The 23,656-nt window shown below is 44.5% G+C and overlaps 1 protein-coding gene across 1 annotated transcript in view; it reads right to left on the reverse strand.

The window, feature by feature from the left end:
• Plce1 (phospholipase C epsilon 1) overlaps positions 1-23,656 on the reverse strand; it is a 263,328-nt gene that overhangs the window by 94,500 nt on the left and 145,172 nt on the right. The window contains exon 4 of the mRNA XM_059258527.1: positions 2,833-2,978. Coding sequence (XP_059114510.1) covers positions 2,833-2,978 — 146 coding nt within the window. The remainder of the gene's footprint in view (positions 1-2,832; positions 2,979-23,656) is intronic.

The raw sequence follows: 23,656 nt of genomic DNA on the forward strand, positions 1-23,656 counted from the left end.
GACACATCTGAGAGGAAAATTTTAAATGATAAATTGTTTAGCTCAGATGTATCTTTGGGGGACTGTCTTACTGTTAATTGATGTAAGATGGTCCAGCCCTCTGTGGGCAGCCCCATTCTCTGAACTGGTACAATAGTAGCGTAACTGTTATAGGAGTAACCAACCACTTTCTGGTTGGATTAAGGCCCACTCCATGAGATGGAACCCGTTACCTGGTACTCTTAAAGGAGCCAAAATTCAGTGACTAGATAGGTCATAGATCCAAGGAGAGAACCCAGGAGTACTATTTTGCTAAATGGACAGGATAATAAAATGCCTCCTAATGACGTGTTCCTATACCTCTAGGTCAGAGCATCTCTCAACCCTTATCAGAGGGTTCTTGTAGTAGATGACAATTAACACAGAGACCCTCAATTGCTTAATATGCATAGAATAAGAGAAACTGTGTAGTGTTTGTCCCTAAAGAGGACATACATATCATATCCCTCCTCCCAAAGCTCAGGGATCTTCATGAAAGAGTGAGAAATATTGTAAGAATTCAAGGTGGTGGATAAAGGAAACTGTCAGATAAAAGTGCCCAGATAAAACAGGGCAGTTACACCTATAAACTCACAGCAATTGTGACAACATGCCCAAGAGCTATGCAAGTCCCAGCCAGACAAAATCCCAGCAGAGAGGATGGAAAGCAGACACAAAATCCACCACTAGCTGAGGAGGTATTGGCATTTGACAGCTGCTGCAAGAGGAGAAGTCAGTTTTCTTTAATGGTGTGATCCCTGGTAGGTTGACCACATTCCAGGGCAGACCTCACTTCCGGTTGGGTGACACAGCTAGACTCCATGGGGTAAGACAAAAAGAAGAAGAAGAAAAAGAAGGAGGAGGAGGAGGAGGAGGAGGAGGAGGAGGAGGAGGAGGAGGAGAAATCTCTAAGTAGGATGGGAAGGGATGGGAGGGTGAGGAGAGTAGTTATTGGAGGGGTTGGGGGGAAACAGATGGAACCATTCAAAATACATTGTATGAAATTCTTGAAGGATTAATAAAAAAATATTGCTTTAAAAAAAAGCTAAGTATAAGACCAGGATTAAGGCAGCAAGGAGCATTCCTTCCAGGTTTCTGCTCTGAGTTCTAGTTTGAGTTCCTACTCTGATTTCCTTCCGTATGGACTTATGACCTGAAAGGGTCGTCCAAATAACCCCTTTCCTCCTCTGAACTGCTTTTGCTTGGGTGTTTTTATCACAGAAACAGAAAGAAAACCAGAACATATTTCTGAGGCTTTGTCCACAGAAAGTGTGTCCCAAACATCCCTCCTGCTCTTTGAGTCCCTCTGTGGTATAAAAGAAGCCTGCTGGTTTGGACTCTCATGAGAAACAGCTTTCTACAGAATAAAGCCTGACCTTAGCTCCACCCCATCTGGGGACCTTGTCTTGAAGTATGATTTGCATAACAACGTATTAAATGGAAGTTTTCCCATTTTGAAACTTATGCTGAGATCAACACGTAACACCATAGCTGGCAGTCTGAAGGGAGGTGTCATGGCATCATGAGGGAGTGCCCAGACTGCCCTCGGTGGTTTCTTGTCTTCCTTCAGTCCACACACACAGGAAAGCTAGATTTAAGCAGACAAATAGTTCTATGGAGAGTATCGTGAGAGAGCTTATGTAAAAAGCATGGACTGAGCCTCAGTGGAGGGGGTGTCAAGTGGACTCCTTGGACATTCATCCTGTGCAGTTTGTTTATCACAGGCCCTACTGTACAACTCTTGCCTAAAGATGGGCAACTGCCTGGAGTTGCCCAATGGCCAGGGAGAGAGAGCTCTGCAAATGTTTTCTGCCTTTGCAAAGTTGACGAGGCAGTGGGGGTGTCCCTCCTGAGTCCAGAGTAGACAATGTGGAAGGAGCTGGGCCAGGGCTATCTTGAAAAGCTTGCCTGTCAGATGAGGTGACCCATAAGCCTAGGAAAGAGGACCCCAGAACTAGACCTAAAGCCTGAGAATTGAGTGGTCACCACACTTTGACAGATATTATATTTAAATATGAAATGTTCCTCACAGGCTCATGTTTAAGCATTCAGGGAGGTTCCTGCCCCTGAGGGGGGGTGCTATTTTTGAGGGTTTTAGAAATTTTAGGACGGGGTGGGGGTGTCTAGCTAGAAGAAGGTCACTAGGTGTGGGTCTTTGGGGATAACACCTTGTCCTTGAACCTTCCTGTTTCTCTCTCACTTCCACCATGTTCACAGCGAGGGAAAGAGGCCTCTCCACTACATGCTCCCAATGTCATCATGTTCTACCCAGGCACCAGTAGCCAAGCAAGCATGTGGGGAACACCTCGAAACCATGAGCCAAAAATAGACACTTGCTCCTTCAAGCTGTTCTCTCAGGCACTCGAGACAGTGCTGAGAAAGCTAATAACCAGGTAATCATGCCGTGAGAAAGGTAATAACTAGGTAACCATGCAGTGAGAGACCCTGGCAAAGCGAGCAGATGGGCAGACAGGGAAGGAACTCTAGCATCATCCACATCTACCTCTGTGAAGGTAGAGACGGTCACAGCCAGCCAAGTAGGACTTTGAGCTCCTTCAACACCTGTTCCCTCCCCTGCCCTGTTAACCCTACCTCCCCTTTCCTGCCCCCTCCTTCTCCTCTCTTTCCTCCCCTTTTGAGGGACCAGGGCTGTGGAGTTGGAAGAAAGTAGGGCATTTCCCCTTCATGATCACTACCAATTGCATCCCTTGGTAAATGTGTGTCCCTTGGTAAATGTGGCTGGCGGCCCAGGGAATGAATTCAGAGATATCTAAGCAGAAAGAGAAGCCTGTCCAGATCACCATACTTTCTTACCTGAGGCCAGCCAGGAACTCCATGACGGCGTTGTAGTTGCCCATGTTCCAGCAGCATTTGGCCACATGCACCAAGTATGAGAAGACTTCCCGCTTCTCCTCCATGGAGCCTGCTGTGAGGATCAGCCATGTCACCCAGGAGCTCACCTGGAAGAAGGGAGAGGGGCATTCACTGAAGACATGTCCTGGAAGCTTGACAAATACTTTTTATTGTTGTTTAAAAAAATCGGTTTGGGACCTGGAAAAGAAGTAAGCAAAGAGCTCTAATGTAAAAACCAGCTCCGCTGCTGCTTCATATGACTCTGGGCAAGCCAATCTGTCTGCATCTTCATCTCCATCTTGAAATTAAAAAGGCTCCATCTTAAAATAAAACCCCTCTTGATCTACACGATTCTTTGAAACTAAAAAAATGCACGGCCCGTGGATACTCGTGATACGATGTGGCTGAGAGACATGAAGATTAAATGCAGTCACTGCATTTAGCTTGTAAGTTGAAAACATTTATCAAGCAATGACATGTGTGACATCAGGGCTGGTAAGATGTCTGAGCAAGCAGAGGCACCTGCCCTAAAAATTGGACAGCCTGATTTCCATCCCTGGTACCCACATGGCGGAAGGAGAGAATAAAATCTCTAATGGTGTCTTCTGATCTCCACATGCCTGCCATGGCATGAGCTCTTGTGTACGTATACACACAAGCACGCACATGCATACACACATAAGCATGTGCATAAACAAATACAAATCTTTAAAAAAATTAAAGTGGGTGGTACCAAACAAAAAATACAAAAATATTTTGGAACAATCTCTTACATATACTGTTTATTATGTTCTTCAAATGACAAAATTATTAGAATGCACCAGGCGCCATTCTGAGTACTCTGACTATGCCACCTCACTTGTCTCTCACAACAGTTCAGAGTCAGGGATGGTTAGTACCCAAGAGGCTTGCTGAAGATCCTCAGGTAGCAGGTAACAAAAGCTTGCCCTGGACTCGGGGTTGACGTTTGGTGGCCTGCACCATAAAGCCCTCACCCCTGAGTGAGCACACAGGAAATCTCATGTTTGCTGGCTCTAGGGTTACATTTTTCTAGCATGATTTGCTTTTTCTACCAGAGAGTCTGGAGTATAAAACTTGGTAACTCACATCTCCATCCCCTTTATGCCATTCAGTGTTTAAGTATCTCTTTCTGCTCTGAGATTAGTTCACTGTTGTTCATCCTGGTGCTTGGCCACTGCTGTTGACGGGCCTTCTCTACCCCGGCCAACTCACGGGGAGGGTGACCAGTTGTCTGCTGTTGACCATATTAGTTGCATATGGGTCAGCCACAGAGCTGAAACCTAAGGAACGATTCTTTCTTCAGCCTGTGTGAAAAGAGGCCTAAACAGAGTTCATGGTGACCCAGACATCTGAGGAAATAGGAGTTCAAGGTAGAGGGTGCACTGCCCACAAAAGGAAACAATAGGAATTAATGACCTTTAGTGTCGGGAGCAACCGTAGAGGGATGTCCAATGCCGGTTTTTCACATCTAGACTCTGTGGCGTGGCAGGCTCTGGGTTTGATCCCCAGCATCACAACCAAAAGAAATGAAACAAAACCAAGAATAAAACAAATAAATCAGAAGAATATATGTCTCAGAGGAGAAATGACTTTCTTATGAAGCCATGATACTTAAAAACTAGGACTCTCAGTTTAGTGCTCTTATTTAGCTGATGAAAGGTGACAGTTTCTTTACTTTACAACTTCTTTCCTGGGTGGATCCTCCTAAGCACTCAATTTGGACTTGCACATTTGAAGACAAAGACAGAGTTAAAGGAAAACACTCCAAGAACTGTACCCCCAAAATAATTAAAGAAAAACCATCACCAACAAAACCCAATCGAAACCACAGTGGAGAGGATACTTAAAACTCAGCCAGGGGCTGTCTGAGTCCCATGGCTTTAGGGCCTTCCATGCTGAAAATCACTGTAATATTCTGGCTCTTCTCCTACCATGTAGTGAATGGAAAGGGTTAACCCTCCTCACTTTGGAGAGGCCCCTCCCAGAGCAGTACAGACCACCACGTGTTTGTGTCTCAATCCTGATCACGCACACAGATTTATTTCCTATCAGTCAAATCATTTCCCATACACTTTCCCACATGCTAGGGAAAAAATAGCAATACAGTATTTCACATGGAAATATAATTTAAACCAACTGTTCTATCTCTGAGTGTGAGTCCCTAGGGCCCCTGGTTGTTGAGATTATATAAGCACTGTTATCATAATCTCTCTCTCTCTCTCTCTCTCTCTCTCTCTCTCTCTCTCTCTCTCTCTCTCTCACACACACACACACACACACACACACACACACACACACACACACACACCACATCAGCTCACAGACTGCAAGGACAATTCTTGTGATGACACAGTATATTTATGATTTTATTGACGCTAAGTGGGGAGAGTGTTAACAATGAAACAAAATAAATGGGGGAAAAAAAGGAGACAAAAATTTTGGTGGTATCAATTGTTGCCCACAACATAAATGGCAGTTAGACTAACCAAGTAGAGATGAATGGTGCTGCCAGCTCAGGAAGAGTTTCAGGATATTAGTCACAAAGAAAAACATAAAAACACACACAGTACTATCACTCTGCTACAGGGAACACCCAGAGCCCAGAGCCCAGGGGAGTTACCTGTAGGAGATTATTTTGCCTAATTTCAATGGTCAGCATGAATAAGCAGAGAATCAGACTCTTGGCTCAGTTCACATATGCATAAACGTATGATTTATTGATTGAGCTATTGATACGTGCCTGTCTGTGTGAGTTTCTCTGTGAGTACGTGCATGGGACAGATCCCTCAGAGCTAGAGTTAGCAGGCATTCCAGGACTCATGGTTACACAAAAAGTACACCCCACTGCTAAGCCATCTCTCCAGCCCCTCAGTTTAAGAGCTTGTCCTGAAGGCTTGGGTTTACTCTGATGATCCTAACCCCTGAGCCACACCTACAGCCTACAGCTTCTCTACAACTACTCCTTTTAAATATGTCCTTCCTTCCTTCCTTCCTTCCTTCCTTCCTTCCTTCCTTCCTTCCTCCCTCCCTCCCTCCCTCCCTCCCTCCCTCTCTCCCTTCCTTCCTCCCTCCCTTCCCCCCTGCTCTGTCCCTCCTTGTCTTTGTTCCTTCTTCCTTTCCAACCTTCTTTTCCTTCTATCCTTCAGCTAAATAAGAGCACTAAACTGAGAGTCCTAGTTTTTAAGTATCATGGCTTCATAAGAAAGTCATATCTCCTCTGAGACATATATTCTTCTGATTTATTTGTTTTACTCTTGGTTTCGTTTCATTTCTTTTGGTTGTGATGCTGGGGATCAAACCCAGAGCCTGCCACGCCACAGATTCTAGATGTGAAAAACCGGCATTGGACATCCCTCTACGGTTGCTCCCGACACTAAAGGGATTGACTTCAGAGTTTTGCATGTGCTAGACAAATACTCTACTACATCCCTGGCCATTCTTCATTTTGCGATAGAGTCTCAGTAAGTTGTCTAAGCTGTCTTTGAACTTACAATCCTATGTCTCAACCTTCCCAGTGGGTATAATTAGAGTGGTATGCCAGCATGTGCAACATCATTGTCGTCATGCTTATCATGCCCCTTTCAGGACTTGTAGGCCCAGCCACACTGAACATCCTGCTCTCTCTTGCCACATCGAGTACCATATTGGCCGCATCATAGTTCCACCAGGAAGGAATGTTCTTGCAGCATTCAAACGATCTTTCCCTGGTCCATTATGTCTTGTCTATGTCTTCTATATGGTTGGATCCTTCTCTTGGCCCACAGACTCGAGTCCATTCTCCAGCCTCATCTCCTCTCACACCCTATTTTTAGAGTCAAACCAGGCTTTTCCCATCTTGGGGACTTAGGATGCTCCTCCTCCTATGGAAAGCTCCTCCAGACCCAACTTACGAGCTCATGTCTACTCATCCTTTAGGAAGAACTTTCCCGAGACCTGTCATCAAGGTCTTACCTCTGGGACCCATACCTCAGAAGGGCCCTCACTGACCCTTGTAGTGACCTTTGTAGCTGTAGTCCCTGCAGTGAAAAGTCTGTAGGTAGAGAGGACATGCCTGTTCACAGACTGTGCACCTGCTTTCTAGATCATTCCTCCTCAGTAAACCCAGGCTTCCCACGTTCAATGACCTTAATGATACTAAGCCCTTTTTCATGTCCGCAAACATCTTTTATGTGTCTCAGTCCTCCTGAACAGACCATAAGGGGCCAAGGGGTGGCAGTGGCATATGGATAAATTTGAACTAGAGATCTGAAATGTCTATTTACTGGTACACATGTCAAGATGGGAAAATTGGGGAGGCCAATAATCTAGAACTCCTTTGTTCTTGTGCCCTAGGCCCCAGAAGGAAGGAGCAAGTCTACCTTTAGGAACCTGACCAAAAATCACTGTTTTTAAGTCATCACTGACTTCCCTTTTGGACTATGTGCACATGTTCTGGTGCCCCCTACCACCCTGACCCAAGGGTGTATTTGGTATTGTGTCCCCATGAAGGCAGATGCTGAGCTTGCTGCATTTACAGTAAGTAAAAATTTCAGTGACTGAGATCTACCCTCTGTAAGTCTAACGAGAATGAGGAAACAAGTGGGTAAACAAATGAATAATGCATGCATCTTTAGAAAGGCAATCTTGGTGGTTCACCTAGCACCTTCCATCCAGTTCTCTTTGACTTAATGTAGGATCTTGAGGCCACAGTTGTGCTGTACTGGGTTCCTCACTGCGGCGCACATGTATGTCTGGTTTATTTTTTTTATATTTGTGTGCCTGACTTTCACATGAGGCTGCTCTGTCTGTCTCAGCAGACCCTGAGTTCTCAAGGATAGAGACCATCTTTCCCACATTTCCAGGATGGGGATGCTTGGTGTCTCTGGCCAACAGGCAGGCCATCCAGAGTCCCAGGAGGCCATGGGTAGGGAGGATTCTCAGAGCTCAGGAATTATATTTGGGAAAAGCCTAAGCACTTCCTATTGCTATTCCCAGGTCCAGAAAAAAGGAGACAGATGAATTTCTGCCAAAAATTTTTTGAATATGCCAGTATAAATGTAGTCAGAAAGAAGGTCTGTTGCAATGGGTATCTAGTCACTCTAATGGCAAAGGTTGGGCTCAAATGGTGAAATATACAGAAGTCAATGGAAGTTGAACAAAGCTTCTCTCCAGCAGCTATGGAATGTGCACACATCACCACCCTCCACAGACTGAGGCCACCCACACATGCTCCCTGCTACATATGTGTCACTGCACACACCCGTGCCTACCTGTGCTCCCCAAATGTGGGACACTCAGATGGGGATCACTGGTGATGGTGGTGTCTGTTCAAATGCAGACCCCAAGGCCTCACCCAGACTTAGGAATCAGACTCGCAAACAGCAGGGCGGGGCCAAGCCTGGGAACCTGCATTTTCGTATAAACTCTATGGTGATTCCTAACTGCACCAGAGTCTGAGAACGAGTGCAGGAGCTCCATGTCCTTTGTTGGCACCCTGGGGTGCAGAGCAGGGCTGTAGCACAGTGCCTGTGAGATAGTCTCATACCGTAGACCAGCCACCCTGGCCTCCTCATGTCCTAACTAGCTGGGTCCACCTGGAACTAGGAAAAGGAAGTCACAGAGAGGCTACAAGAAGCAGGGGTGGAAATCACAGGTGTCTGGGGTGACTAGAACTGTGTTCGTCCTCTAGTTCCACTGCTTCTTCAGCCAAGTCTCAGAGACAAGCTGCCTCGCTGCTCTGAGCCTCAATTTCCTCTTCAGTAAAATGGGAATAATAATCATAAAGTTATGGTGAGAGTGAAATGAGGAAATTACAGATCTCAACATGCCCTTTGTGTGTAGATAAGAGCTGGATGAATGTTTTCTGGGTGACCATGGCAGCTGCTGCTGCTATGGCTACGATTAATCTTGTTATGTGAGCGAAGGAGTGGCTGGATTCCAGATATGGACCTCAGAGACCCAGAAGAAAGAATTGTTAAGTCTCACTTCTTAACTACAAGGCTAGACCAGAAGAATGTGTGAGCACCCGGAGTACAGTCCTTCCCTAACAGGATAACTCACAGGTCATTTTTTTTCTTGATTCCTTGTTAGGAAGAATATGGCATTTTAAAGGTATAAGTTACCCGATCTCATTCATTCAGATGCCTAGACCCAGCCATACCTGAAACTCCTCAACAACTCCATATATATATAAATATTTGGGGGGTGGGGTTGTTGAGCAGTTTACAATTGAGTTGTTTCTAAAATGTGACTGAAAATAAAATCCTGACAAGTATTTTGTGGTTTAAGGTGATTCTCTCTCTTCTAACAAATACTTGCTGTGGATCATGTGCCATGCTTGTCCAGAGTAAACAAAACTAGACCTTGGAGCTTTGTGGGAGAAAAATCACACCAATGACAAATTAATTAATGGTCAGTTCATTGATGAGTACAAGGTCCCCTTTGCCCACTCATATGCTGCCTCTCTAGAAGTCTGATTTTTCTACCAGTGCTGGATCCCAGGTACCTTCTTGTGATTTGAATGAAAATTGCCCCCATTGGCTCATAGGGAGTGGCCCTATTTGAAAGGATTAGGATGTGTTGGTGTAGGTATGGTCTTGTTGGAGGAAGTGTGTTACTGTGGGGGTGAGCTTTGAGGTTTCAGAAGCTCAAACCACGCCCAGTGTCTCACTCTTGGGCTGCTTGCTGATCTAGATGTAGAACTCATGGCTTCTTCTCCAGCACCATGTCTACCTGTGAGCCACCATATTTCCCTCCATGATGACAATAAACTAAACCTCTGCACCTGTAAGGAAGCCCCAACTCTTATAAATGCTTTCCTTTATAAGAGTTGCCACAGTCATGGTGTCTTTTCACAGCAATAAAACCCGAACTAAGACACCTCCCAAGGCTGTTTACATCTCTATGTCACATCATTCTTTCTACATTTCTGCATGATTGTGCACTTGCTGGGGACTGTGTGAGGCACGTGGGCAGGAAGAACTGGAGTGAACAGAAGAAAACTGGGGCTGCATACTTGGCCCTGCAAGTAGGCCAGCTGTGTGCATGTCCATTTTCTCTGCACTGTCAACTTCTAGACAGTAAGAACACATTCTGGCCACGTTCCTACTGCTGGAAGAATTTCTTGTCCATAGTTAGCAAAACACAGTTGTTTATCCCTGAATCCTTCAGCTATAAATTCCTTAAATACTCAGAAATTGGGTCTGCATCCACAGTTACTTAGTGACTCATATCAACTACAGAAGATATTCTGACTTAGATGTGCAAGCATAACTTTTAGTTAAGCAGGCTTGGGAGAATCCCCAGTAGCTATAAGGTAGTGTTAGTCTCCTCTTTACCACACCAAGTGGAACTGAATGGATCATTCATTCTGAAGCTTATAATGAAATGGGGTTCAAAATTAAGCCTCATCTTATAGACACCCTATTTTGTAAAAGTATGTATTGATACCCTTAGAATAGGGTCTTAATTATTTCATCCCATTACACATGATGGAATTAAAATTCATAACTAACATTTACATCAAAAGCAAGTTGTGAGCTCAAAATTAGCCTGATCCTACTTGAGGGTTATTTATGAAATTTTTTTCTCCACAGTATCTTTCTTTTGGCGCTAGAGATTGAAGCCAGGGCCTTGTACATACTAAGTTTGTGCTCTAGCACAGCTCTAGCTACATCTCCAGTGTCTCTTTGCATGATTTTAAAGATCATAATTACAAGGTCAATAGCTTAGACATGTTAGACATGTATTCATGAAAAGCATTAGCCTTCTATTTACGCAGCTCTGCAAGCTCATACTAATATTGTTTCCATTTTAAGATGAGAAACCCAAGGTTCAGAGTGGCTACACAAGCATGCTCCAAGGTTATCCACTGACACTAGGAGTGAACCAAAATGAAAAATATGCTTTTAAACTACCAGGCTTTGATACTTTCCATCTTCTCTTATAGAAATTAACAGGGAATTAATTATAGTTTTGGACATTCAGAAGCCATTCTTAGCTCATGGTTTAAAAAAATGCCTCTTAGCAAAGACTTTGGGGAAGCTACAAGGTCTGAGAAATGCAGCTGGTCAGACCTCCTTTAGACAGAATGCTTGTGTGCTGAACGTACAGGGATTGTGACACTTGGTCTGCTGGTTGCTCACTAATGATCTTATTTGGTCACCCTTCTATCTCTGGCCTCAAGAGTAGGCCAGGGCCTCCCCAAGTTCCAGAGTCTTGAAGAAATAAGAGTGTGTGGGAGAAAGCATGTGAGAGTCCATCCTGCAGCTTACTCCCAGAGATGACTCAAAGAGCTCATGCTAGGTCTGTCATATGTCTCTTGGTTTATAAAAAACTGAAGCACAGAGAAGTCCAGTCACAGAGCTGGTAAGTGGCAGAGGAAGGATCATAGTCTGCCCTTAGGGCTCCCCACACCAGTCTCTGCTGGTATGATTAGGTTCTTGAACTCCAATGTTTAACTAAGCAATCTCTTTGCTTAGTCCTCTCCATGGGTACCATTCTTCACTCGGCTTGGTCTTGCCTACTGTCTCTGCAGCCAGACTCAAACATCCACCTCTTGTTCTGAATATACAAGAGCGAACTGGACTTATCTAACAGGAGGACTCAAAGCCTCCTCTCTTGTCTCCTTTCCCTGACTCCTTTCCCTCCATCCTTCTATCCAGTAGGTTTCCAGTAGTCTGAACAGCATCTCCTTTAGGAAGCCTACCCTAAACTCTCAGAGAGTTCAGAGTGCCTCTGTGCTAAAATAACTCACGGCTACCTTTACTACCGTGCATAGTAACCACTATCCTTCACGGGATAGGAAGTTACTTGAAGCAGGATTACTTTGCTCATGTCTCCCTGCGCAGGTCTGGCATGAGTGGCAAGTGCTCACAAACATCTCACTTTGTGTTATGCATGGAGCACAACAGCTGATAGTGCTTCCCTTTTCAGAAGACCACCGTGTACCAGGGTAGGCCAGAGTACTGGTGGTTGTGGTAAGAAAAGTGAGGCAAAGTCATTGACCCTAGACCTGATGGTGTCCCATCACAATCACCTGTCAGCTTGCTTTTTACCCAAAAGGCTGGTATTGGGGAAATACATGCAGGGAGTCAGGACCCAGAAGGCTGATGGATAATTTGGTTCGTCCTAGAAGATTCTACTTCCCTGAGACACTTTAGTGTTGAAGCCAAGAGTTCTACATCTGTATCAGCAAGCAGCCAAATGAAGGTAGTGGAAGACTTCTCATTTTTTTTTTCTGGAATGTCTTGGGCCCATCCAGAGGTTCTCTGGCTTAGTCTCTTGGTTGGAGAAACCATTGGCCAGAGGCCAAAATTCCTGGGGAAAAGAAAGGAGTGAAGTTTGCCTGCCAGGATTACTGAGAAGGACCAGGAGCTTTGGAGATGTGCTGTGAGCCTCGAGAGCCCCCGAGCAGGGAAACACCTGCCACACATAAGCGAAAGAGAGTCCAGAAAGTCTGTATGTCACTTGGTATAAAATGCAGGCTTTCACACTCTGCTGTGAAGATGGTGAGCAGCGAGCTGGGGGCTTAAGGCCTCAACCAACACCAACAATCAGTCAGGAAGGGGAGAGAGGAGGGAACAAACAATCTGCATGTGTTGGCAGATGTTCCCCTCAGACAGATCTGTGGGGAGAAACAAAAGACATTGATATCTCCCAGAGCTCAGTTACCTCCCAGCCTCTCTAGACATGGGGATATGTTATAGACCGCCGAGACCAGTCAATTTGTTCACTAAAAGTCCTTAGGGTGACCTGGGCATAGAATTCGGTGGGGGGTCAAATGTGATCAAGTGGATCTCCGCCTCTTGGCTTCTCTTCCTCTGGGCAGAGAACCTGTGCAGAGTGATAGCAGAGTGTACCAGATGGCAAAGAACACAGGACTTTGAGCCAAAAGCAGGAACGTTCATTTCTTGGCTCTGTCTCTCATTATTTTTGTGACCTGGAGTAAGTTTTCTAATTACCCTGAGACTCAATTTCTTCACCTATAAACTAGGCATAATTAAATGCCCTCGATTTTAATGGGTGTGGTGTCTCATAAAAGGGATAATATATGAGAAGGGTTCCAGTGCACAGAGCCAAGTACATCTCAATAAATGCCGACCAGTTTTGACAATTAAAAAGGAGCAGTTCCCTCTTCACACTGTAGACATTGTGGAAACACTGAGACTTTTTTTTAATGACCACTGCAGCTTCACTCCTCCCTTAACAAAGAAAGGCTTCCCAAGGATAAGAGCCTTCAAAGGGATTCTTCATTTCTCTTAAAGAGACCAGGAAAGAGGAAGCAAAGGGAGGCAGGAGGGCAGGAAAAACCTTCACAAAAAAGTACCAATAAGGCTGGGTAGATGGCTCAGTGGGTAAAGTGCCTGTCACTCAAGCAGGAGGACCTGAGTTCGGATCCCCGGAACCCATGTAAAAAGCCAGGGGTTGAGAGCACATGTCTATAATACTAGTAATGGGATGGGGAGGGGCAGAGATAGGCAGGTCCCTTGTAGCTCACTGGCTGACCAGCCTAGTCTAGTGGATAAGCTTCAGCTTCGGTGAGAGACCCTGTCTCACATTATAAAGTTGGAGAGCTGGTCTCAGTGGGTAAAGGTACTTGCTGCCAAGTCTGACAACTTGAGTTTGATCCCTGAAACCTATGTGTTAGGGGAGAATTGACACCCACAAGTTGTCCTCTGACCTCTACATGAGTACCTTGGCACATGAGTACACATGCATACATATATAAATAAGCAAATATGGGGATTTGTTTTGTTTTGTTTTTAAAGGTAGAGAGTGATCAAAAAGGACAATGGACACCAAAGTCTGGCCTCCATGAATAACACACACACACACACACACAAGTCCACATACTGCACATTCTCTCTCTCCTCCCCCCACTCCCCAGATTCGCTCGAAGTTTGGTAGCTACCATATTAGTAATTCTCAGGGTGCAGCTGTAACTGAGGTCTCTCTCTCTCTCCCTCCCCACCATCTCTCTCTCATACATAAGGGAAAAAAATAACCCATCAGTAGATGGCCTAATAAAACTGGCAGTAAAAGGTGGAGGCAGATGATCAGGAGGCCAGCTTGAGGCACTTACTGAGAATGTGAGGACATATAAGATAAGGTTGGCTAGAGAAAGAAGCCCTGAAAAAATGGGTAGTCACAAGCTGCTGCCCCAGGAACCTAGGTCCTGGGTCCCAGAAAGATTAGTTGCATGGGAGTATAGTTATAGCTTGGATGAGGTGGGATTCAAATGTCCACATGACACTTGCTACTTCAACATTTTCCCTGATTATTGAAAAGAAGTCATTGCTGGGCATGGTGGTGCATGCCTTTGCATGCCTTTAGTCCCAGCTCTTCAACAGGCTGAGGTGGGAGGGCCACATTAGCTTCTGAGTTCTAGATAAGCTTTGAAGCATAGAGAGAGAGAGCCCATATCAACAAGCAACAGCAACAGTAAATGAATAATAAATAAATAATAATTTAAAAAGAAAATGGAAGTAGGGGCTGGAGAGATGGCTCATCCATTAAGGGCACCATATGCTGCTCTTCCAGAGGACCTGGGTTTGATTCCAGCGTCTACATGGTGGCTCACAATCATTTGTAATTCCAATTCCGGGGGATCTGACCCTCTTCTGGGTCCATGGCACCAACCACACGTGTGGTAAACTGACATACATGCAGGCAGAGCACCCACAGGCATAATATAAGCACATTTTTTTAAAAGACAAAAAAAGCCAAAGTAATCTTTTGGGGAGAAAGAACACATCCTAATTCTGTGTAAAAACCAACCAACAGAGTTGCGGCTATTTAGCACAAGGTACAATTATGTGAAGTTCTCCAGCAATTACAGATCCTGTAAAACAGGCAGTGAGTGTGCTATGAGACCATGGGATCTGAGAGTGCTCGATACCCTGGTGGAGCAGAGCAAAGGAACACCTAGCACACTTGAAGCTGTGAGCACAGAAGTCAGTTCAGACTATCAACGACTGTCCCATGGCCCGCTTCAGCCTCTCCCCTGCGCTTGATACTCATGTCCCCTGTTTGCTGCCTGTTCACACGGGCTGGTCCCTCTGTGCTGTTAGATTCTGAAATCTTGACGGACAGACACTTGATCTGACAACTTAGTGCCCCATGTTCTCCAGGTAGTGGGTGCTCCGTGAATAGCCAGCAGCAGGTGTCAGCCAGTCCTGTTCTGAAGACCCCAGACAGAAATAGGTCAGCAGTGTTCTGACGTAATGTTTCCTAAACTACGCTCCAGGGCACATATTCTACCAGATGTTACACATTTTGTGAAGAAGTGTCTGGGGCTGTATAAGTTCAGGAAATGCTGGGATTAAAAAAGCTTTCTTTTGTTTTTTACTGGCAGGATTTCTTGGAGTATTTAAGATGCTGATGAGAGAGATGAATCTCCAAGGAGGCTTAGTCCTATGTCCCCTGTTCCTGTAGCTATGTGATTTTTTTTTTCTTTTCTTCCAGCAGCCAGAAGAGCTTGGAACACGAGCCTCGAGTTTCTCTCAGCCCCTTGCCCCTGGTGTGAATACAGCTCAGGGCTCCTACCCACTGGCATTTTTGCAAATCGGATACCTGCATCTGGCTTCCTGAAAACATATCCCTTCATCACTAGAAACGGCTTGGGGCTGGGGTGGGGGCTGTGGGAGGTTGGAACAGTCACGAAGAGCAACATAGTGTATTATGACTGGTGCCACAAATTCAGAATCAGTGTGTCACTGGAAAAATTCTAAATCCAAGACACAAAGGAAGGTTTTTCTTATAATTCCAAGAGGCGGCTCAGGCCCACAGGCTGCTGTTGTTTCATAGTCAAGATAACCATGGGGCAATTACCCAGAGAACAGAGCAGTTCTTACCAAGGTCTTACTCGATGGTATAGAAACTAATCAGCAAACTTTAGAATGCTTCAATTTAAAAAGGTCTTATATCTTATTTAGTTCATTTTCTTTAGTTGCTAGACAAATGGAAGGGGAAAAGGTTAAGTGTCTTGCAAATGCGCCTAGACTCCAGGTTACCTGACCTCTACTTGAACATCCTATTGGTCTCACCTGCTGGGTGTCAGCTATTTCTGCAAAGAAGCCCTGATACATTTGTCCTCCCTCTGTGGGTCTTTAGATAAAGGCTCCCCTGGGAGAAATGGTGCATGCCAGGAAGATCTGAGAGTGAGAAAGGGGGTAGGAGGGTTGGGAATGGCAGCATCTGCTGCAGATAAACAACCTGAGTGAGTGGCAATGCCAAGGCAAAAGCCTAGGACAAAGGGCAATACAAACGGGCATGCCCTGCTCAGGATGGACCTGCCGGGACGCAGGTCTCAACAGTCTGGAGGGACCAAGGGTGGTTGTGGCAGCAGACCTGTCTGCAGGACTCCAGGTATGCCACTGTGGCTTCAACTTCTGCCTCTAGCTCCAGCCAGGGAGGAAGACCAGCTGTGCCCTGCAGACTGGGCTGTGGGAGGAAGAGGATGGAGGAGGATGGAGATTGGGCAGAACGCTAGAAGGGAAGCTCCAGGAAAACGGGACAGAATTAATGATGCAGCCATCCTTTGTCTAATTACCCATGGGAGAGAAGGACAGACCAAAGGAAGAAAACTCCCATGCTCCCATAAGGAGGCGAAGGCAGCAGGAAGAGGCCCCTGGAGAACCTTCTGGTTAGCATCTGCTTCAAAATGGGAGGGCACAGCTGTCACCACCCACAGTGAATTGGGGGCTCAGTGGGCACACTCAAGGTTAAGAGCTGCAGACATTCAAAACCTTGGTCCTAGGGAGGCTGAAGTGAGGGTCAGACCTGCAGAGGAAGGGCATTTGTTTTGGAGACTGGGGCCTTCAGCAGGCAGGACTGAAAGGAATGAGTGAAAGCCTGCTTGTCTTCTTCAGGGCAATCAAGGCAGATTAGGGGCTTGCCGACAGTTCCTGTGAAAGTTGACAGAACCCCTAGGGCAGGGCAGGAATTGTCTACAGTGCCTGACAGTTAAAGGGTTATACATATCCTGATAAGAAACTGTGTAGGAGCCAAACACCAGCCTTGTTTCCTTGTGTATGTGTGTGGGTCAAGACATACTTTATACCTGGTTCAGGCAATCACTTAAAAAATATTTTCTTTAAATGTTTAGAGGGTAGATGACAGAAACAGACAAAACCAAAACAAACACAACACGAAGTATTAGAAGATGACATCTATTGATTTAAAAAAAAAATCCTCAAGCCAAGCTCAAACAACAAAAGATTGTGGTTTTGGCTTGCTGTCTGGGCAGATATTCTGTACTAGGTGCTGTGGGGAATTCAGGGGTGCTGGCTCAGCTCTAGTGTTCAAGCACGCAGTACAACTTCTCAGTCTCCTTCCCTTGCCCCGAGTTTAAAGGTAGGCTGTGAGCAGAACAGCAGGTTTAAAAGAAACCGTAGACAAGCGCTTTCTAGCCCTAGAGGCACAGCAAGAAATTTAGCCAATTTTGCTAATATTAATGGCTGCATTGCCGGGGATTTCTAACTGTGGCATGTGGGTTGGTGAGGCAACTACATGTCACGTGGTGTCTCTTTAAATTTGTAACAATAAGTTCAAGTGACTTATTACATGTCCTTTGCTGGCTATATAGCATCCTCCTGAGTTTTCTGTTAGATGGCATCATTTCTATACTCAGTTATGGAATATACCTATGTTATACTTAGTCTGGGCTTCAGATTCTACATTTTTATATTTTTTCATGAAATAAGGGGAAAAAAAAACTAGTAAAGGACTATGCTTTTAGGTCCAGGAGACACCACAGGCAAATTTATAGGTGTTAAGAAGAAAACAAAAGCATTTTTTAAAATAGGTTGATGAAAGTTAAGTATATAAAATGAAGAATATCTGAAAATTATATTTTCATAAAAAGGTAACTAAGAAATGTCTTTCTCTTTCCTCCTATTTTTCCAAGTTCTTGGTGATGTAGTAAAATTGTAAATGTTTAGTTAAACACTTTGCAGAAACAAAATTGGTATGCATAGTTTTTTTAACCTTTAAACTTCAAATAAGTAGATCCAGTCCTCTATTAAATACATCCAACACCTGTGGCATATAAAATCTGGCCTAAATTTCCTAAAATCATTGGACCTGTTTTAGTATTTGAATGATAAAACCCAGATGTTCTGATTTACATGCCCTGGAAGAAAAGAAACGTACAGCCTTACGATGAACACTCACCAGTGTAAATCTGGTTAAACTCGATGCCAAACAAGGATTGGAAAGAGCATGATGGTTGAACAAACAATCCTTTACAAAGTATTTTTCAAATCCACTTAAATGTTCTAGAAAACTCCTGAAATGTGAGCCAGCAATATTTACTTACATTCCATGGCTGCATTACAGTATTAGCTTGGGGTCATGGACTGGCGCTCAGAGCTGGGATCATGGTGACAATTACTTTGTCTCTCTAGCCTGTGTTCTGAAGTCTGAGTGGAATGGCTGTGGAACTTTTACAAATGGCAATGCCATCTGGAGACCAGGGATTCTTAAATGTAGCACCCATGAAAATAATTTGGGACAGATTAAAAAATACCCAAGTTCACACTTGACACTGTAGAATCTATAGTTTTGTGATCTAATTCAACAGATGAGGAGACAGAAGAAGGCACGTCCTGATCAAGGTTTTCTGAGATATTCTGATGAAGCTTTGTGTGGAGGGCCCTGGGCCTAGATGTGCACAGGAGTGGCTGAGGGTCTTGTTCAAATGAGAATTACGACCCCCTCAGGATGTGAGATGTAGGCCGAGAAGTCCACATTTCCAGCCAGCTCTCAGATGCTGCAGCCGCTGGTAGCTGCATTTTGTTCTCAGGTCTCTTTGGTCTCTTCCAACCTAGAGTCCTGCCACTGTCCCCTCAGTTTCACGTCCTCACGCAATTTCAAAGCCTACAGGCCTTTCGTTCCAGAGGATGGTCCATCAGCCTGTTCTGATGACAGAACATTGCTCATGACCAGACTAAGGTGATGGCCTGCTGCTGGGGAAGTGGTGGATGAGACTGGGTGGCATCACTGCAGACAGCACACAATAGAGGGCAGGTAATGGAGACCCTTTTCAGTTGGAGATAGGAATTTTCACTATCTGCTCAGGTGGTGTCTTCCGGGTTTTACCCAATACTCATCAATCCATCTATTTTTGCAACTTATCATGTCTCCAGCTAACTAAAACGTGAGCTCCACAAGGGTCAGCGTTTTGTTTAGCTTTTACTAAAGGATTTTCTGAGCCTAAAACAATGCATGGCATCCAATCAGCATTTCTGGATGACTGACTGAATGAACAAATGGATGGTATTCCAGGCACACCCTCAAAAAGCAACTGCTGGCTGGCTGATGATGACAGGAAGAGCCTGTTTCCAGGCAGGCTGGATCAGAAGAGCCATCTCTGGCAGCCTGCCTCTGAAATGTAATTCCAATTGACAGGGGACCTCGAGATATACTTGGGGCTGCTCATCTTGCAGAGGCTGTAGGGCTGCTGCCCTAATCACAGCAGAGAGGTTTAAAGAAGCCACAGTAGGTTGTTTCTTAGGTGAGGTGGTCAGGTAGCATCTCCCACCAGACCCGCGCCAGCTGATCCTCCTTTCTGCATCCCATTTCCTTAGTCATTGAGCCATCTGTGGAATAGCATCAAAGTGACAAGACTGGTCTGCTCTTCATGTGTTAAACAGACCTTTTCAAATGCATTTCCATGCAATTATCCTTCATCTCATTCTTTCCTCTCCCCATCTCCAACCCTGGGTTTATCTTAGAAAGTAATATATGTTTGCAGACAAAAAAAAAATATCCAACAATATAACATCTTATACAGTAGAAAATGAAGTCACCTCCCTCCTCACCTTACTGTGGGTTACCATAAAAATATTCAGCTGGTTGGCTTCAAGAGAACAGTGGTCTGGAAACTGGAAAGCTGGTGGGAAGGATGACTTTCAAATCTGGACTGCCTTAGCATGTAAAAGGCCTTGCCAGGAAATATCAATATTAAATTGTCTGTAGCATATCACACTTGTCAAAACTCTGGCTAATGCATATGGAATTCCAGGAAGACACTCTAAGGTTCACACCAGGCATCCATTCCTTCTCTAGGCCTCATCCCTCGGCCAAGAAGGATTGTCAGTGAGCTGCATACCTGGGCAGGCCTGCATCAGTGCATCAGAGTACTTAGAGTCATGCTTTGAACTAGACCCTCTACAAGACCCAATACAAGACACATGGCCCAAGGGAGATTTGTTCTGCGAATGTATCTGTCCTAGAAGACACTACCCAGGAGCCACAGGACACACATCTCTAGGAGCCATAGGAGGCATCATGGATTCTCTGACTTGGCATGCTTCTACATCTTTGGCCCTCTACTCTCTCTCTCCTTTTCCTTCCTTTTTACTCCCCTCTTCTTTGTCCAATGATGAGAACAACAGCCATCATCTTATCTTTTATTTTATTTTATTTTTATATTTGGCCTGGATTTTCAGAAAACTCTGACAAACTTTGTAGTTGGTGGCATCTATTTTCTTATTTGCAAGATTCTGAAACTTCTTATACTATGATTTTTGAAAGCTTCCTCAAAACGCTTTCCCCCACCCCCCATTACAAGTAGAAGAAAACAAAAATAAGATACCAACAGTTTGGTACTGCCATTTTATTATTTATAGGAATGAAAAATAAAGGCCAACAAAGTTCCCTTTGCTAAAGCCAAAACCAGCTGGTTAGTGGAAGAACTTAGATGAAGAGCTGAGCTTTCTTGTCCTTCCCGTTACCTGAAACTATTTCAAACTCGGGCCTAATAAGTTTTTCGCCTTCACATGCTGCAGCTAGTCACTAAATTTGTTTAGTTTTTTGCTCTGTTCCTGGGAAGGGCAGCCAAACATGGGGCCCTAGTACTCCTCTTTCTGTTATTACCTTTAGCACACAAGGCTGAGAGTGTTAGAGGCAGGGAGACACACCCTCGCATCTTCGTTTTATTCTATTCCTTTATTTTTTTTAGTAGAGATTTATGTATTTCATATTGGCCTTGCTGTGTAGCCAAAGACAGGCCTTGAACCTTGATCCTTCTGGCTCCACCTGTGTATGCTCAGGTGAATTATTACATCCAGGTTTTGAGGATTAAATCCTGGGCTTGCTTGCTAGGCAAACACTCTACCAACCGAGCTACGCCCTCAGCCTGCTTATATCTTTTTATTTCTTTGTATGGAGGCTCAGATCCGACATCTTAGCAAGTCCACATGGGATTTTAGGTATAATTAGGATACCATAAATGAAACATCTTTAGGAATCAAGGCGTTCCTGATTATTATATTTTGGTCCCAAAGTGTGGTATGGGCTCATCAGAAACCAAGAGATAATAAGTTTGTTGCAACCTAAAGAACTCTATATCTCATTTAGACGATGGGTACGTGGCTCAGTGGTACAGATATGCTTAGCATGTGTCCAACCTCTAGAACCACAATCACATGCACACAAAGGCAGGTTAGGCTGCTGCACCACTTGCAAATAATTAATTGGATACAAACTAGTAATTCCTACGGAAAACTGCAATATGAAGTAAATATTCTTATTTGTACCTTCATGTTTTGCTGTGTAGAAAAACATGACAAATGCAAAGGGAGTCCGGGAGAGATACTGGTGTAGATAAATATTCAAGATGGATTGATGGGAACTCATAGGTGCTGTAGAGAAGAGGGCCACAGTCAGGAGCAGAGTATGTGACAAACCCATAGTCCACCAGCAGTGTCGCTCTGTATGTGAGCTCTGGAGGCACACATGCTACCCTGATGCTCTCCCATTTATCATCTATGTCTGGTGAGTCCTTGAGCTTCAACGCTCCATCTATAATATGAGAAAACCTCTAGCTAGGATTGTGGGGAGGATGTGGCAGGGCTTCACAGAGTAGTGAAGCATACAGCACAGCTGTAGCTCTAAGCATGCTAGCAGCTAATTGTAGTTAGTATGGCCATGAGTGGAGTTAGTACCACTACCATAGACTAAATCTATTTCATTTTAGCAATGACGCAAGAATCACAAAGAGAAACCTCAAAGACGGACGGAGTAGTTAGTGAATGTGCTAAATGGGTGCAGCCAACAGCCTTGACTCCCAGGGCCAGGCTGCTTTGGAGGTGAGGTTTCAGACAGCCACTGTGATGAGACACTTATAGTAAAACAAGCCAGTGGATGCATGCCATGGCAACTGCCTACTTCTGCTGTGCCTCTACTGACGTTAGTGTTTAATATGCCTGCCGTGTGTGGAACAGGTCTGCACAATAAATACCTGGACCCTCTACCAACTTTATTCCTGAAGGCAACTGCCTACTTCTGCTGTGCCTATACAGATTATACTGACCAGGGTTTCCTCACACTGTCACCAAGTATAAACAGCCAACTAAGCATAGACTTTGCCAAGTGACCTAGCAAGGAATACTGGGTACAGATTCCAAGTGCCACCCAGGAGAAGAGACTAGACGTGATGGTGGTGGTGGTGGTGGAGTTCTTGGCTCATGCTTGCACAAACCCATCTAGATCTGAATATAACACATGTTGCCAGAATCTTTCTTATAGGAAGTTCAGTTAAAAGCAAGAGATGAGTGATTTGCTACACCGGCTTTAGTGGCATGACTTATACCTTGGCCAGCAGCGGCAGGGTGCTTGCCTTCAGGGATAAAGTTGGTAAAAGGTCCAGGTATTTATTGTGCAGACCTGTTCTACGTGTGGCAGTCATATTAAACAAACATTAAACAGTTGCATGAAGCAATCTTTTGAAGTAGGTGTTATTTGCTCTCATTCATTAAGGTGAAAGGAAAAACTAAGGAACATTTGAAACAACAAGCTAAAGCCAAGCTGGATTTCGTCTCTAACCTGGCAGAAGGACAAGCCTTTGGTTTCCTGCCTGGTGTTTGAAATGGTGATCTACTATCTTCTAGAAAAACAATTTCTTCTCCATATTTCTTTCTGTCTTTGAAACACACCATTGGTCTGATACCTACTTTTCCTGTGAGTACCTTAGTGAGTGGCAATAAAACATTCATAATAAATATTTCATGTAAGACTCATTAAGTTCAAAGCTGAACAGCTTTTCAATGAACATATTTTGTCAAGAATTTCACAATTTAAAGGAAATTACTCAGAGAGGACTTTTCAGTGGGGCAAAGTGTTATTGGAGGCCAGGCACTAGTGAAGCACACCTTTAATCCCAGCACTCAGGAGTCAGAGGCAGGCAGATCTCTGAGTTCAAGGCTAGCCTGGTCTTCAGGGTGAGTTCCAGGACAGGCAGGGCTATACAGAGAAACCCTGTTTCAGGGAGGAAAAAGGTATTGGAGGGTTTTTTGTTTTGTTTTGTTTTCCAAGACAGGGTTTCTCTGTGTAGCTTTGGAGCCTATCCTGGTCACAGAGATCCACCTGCCTCTGCAGGATTAAAGACGTGCACCACCACTGCCCAGCTTTGGAGTTCTTTCTAGTTCTCTTTATGTTGTAAGAGGAGATAAGTTTATGAAAAGGTAAACTTCTGGGCTTGGTATGATGGTACAAGCCTTTAATCTCAGCAGAAAGGAGGGAGAGGTAGGCTCTAGTCTAGACTAGCCCAGGCTATATAGTGAGTCTCTCTCGCTCTCGCTCTCTCTCTCTCTCTCTCTCTCTCTCACACACACACACACACACACACACACACACACACAAGCATGCAACAAAGCTTTACTATCTTGCTAAGAAACCTATAAAATCCTAAAATCCTGTTTATTTCTTACCTAATTTTACTTTAAGGTTTTAATATAAAAGAGAGAAACTAAAATTATACCAAATAAGTAAGTAGAATACT

Source organism: Peromyscus eremicus, chromosome 1, assembly GCF_949786415.1.
Source record: "Peromyscus eremicus chromosome 1, PerEre_H2_v1, whole genome shotgun sequence".
NCBI lineage: Eukaryota > Metazoa > Chordata > Mammalia > Rodentia > Cricetidae > Peromyscus > Peromyscus eremicus.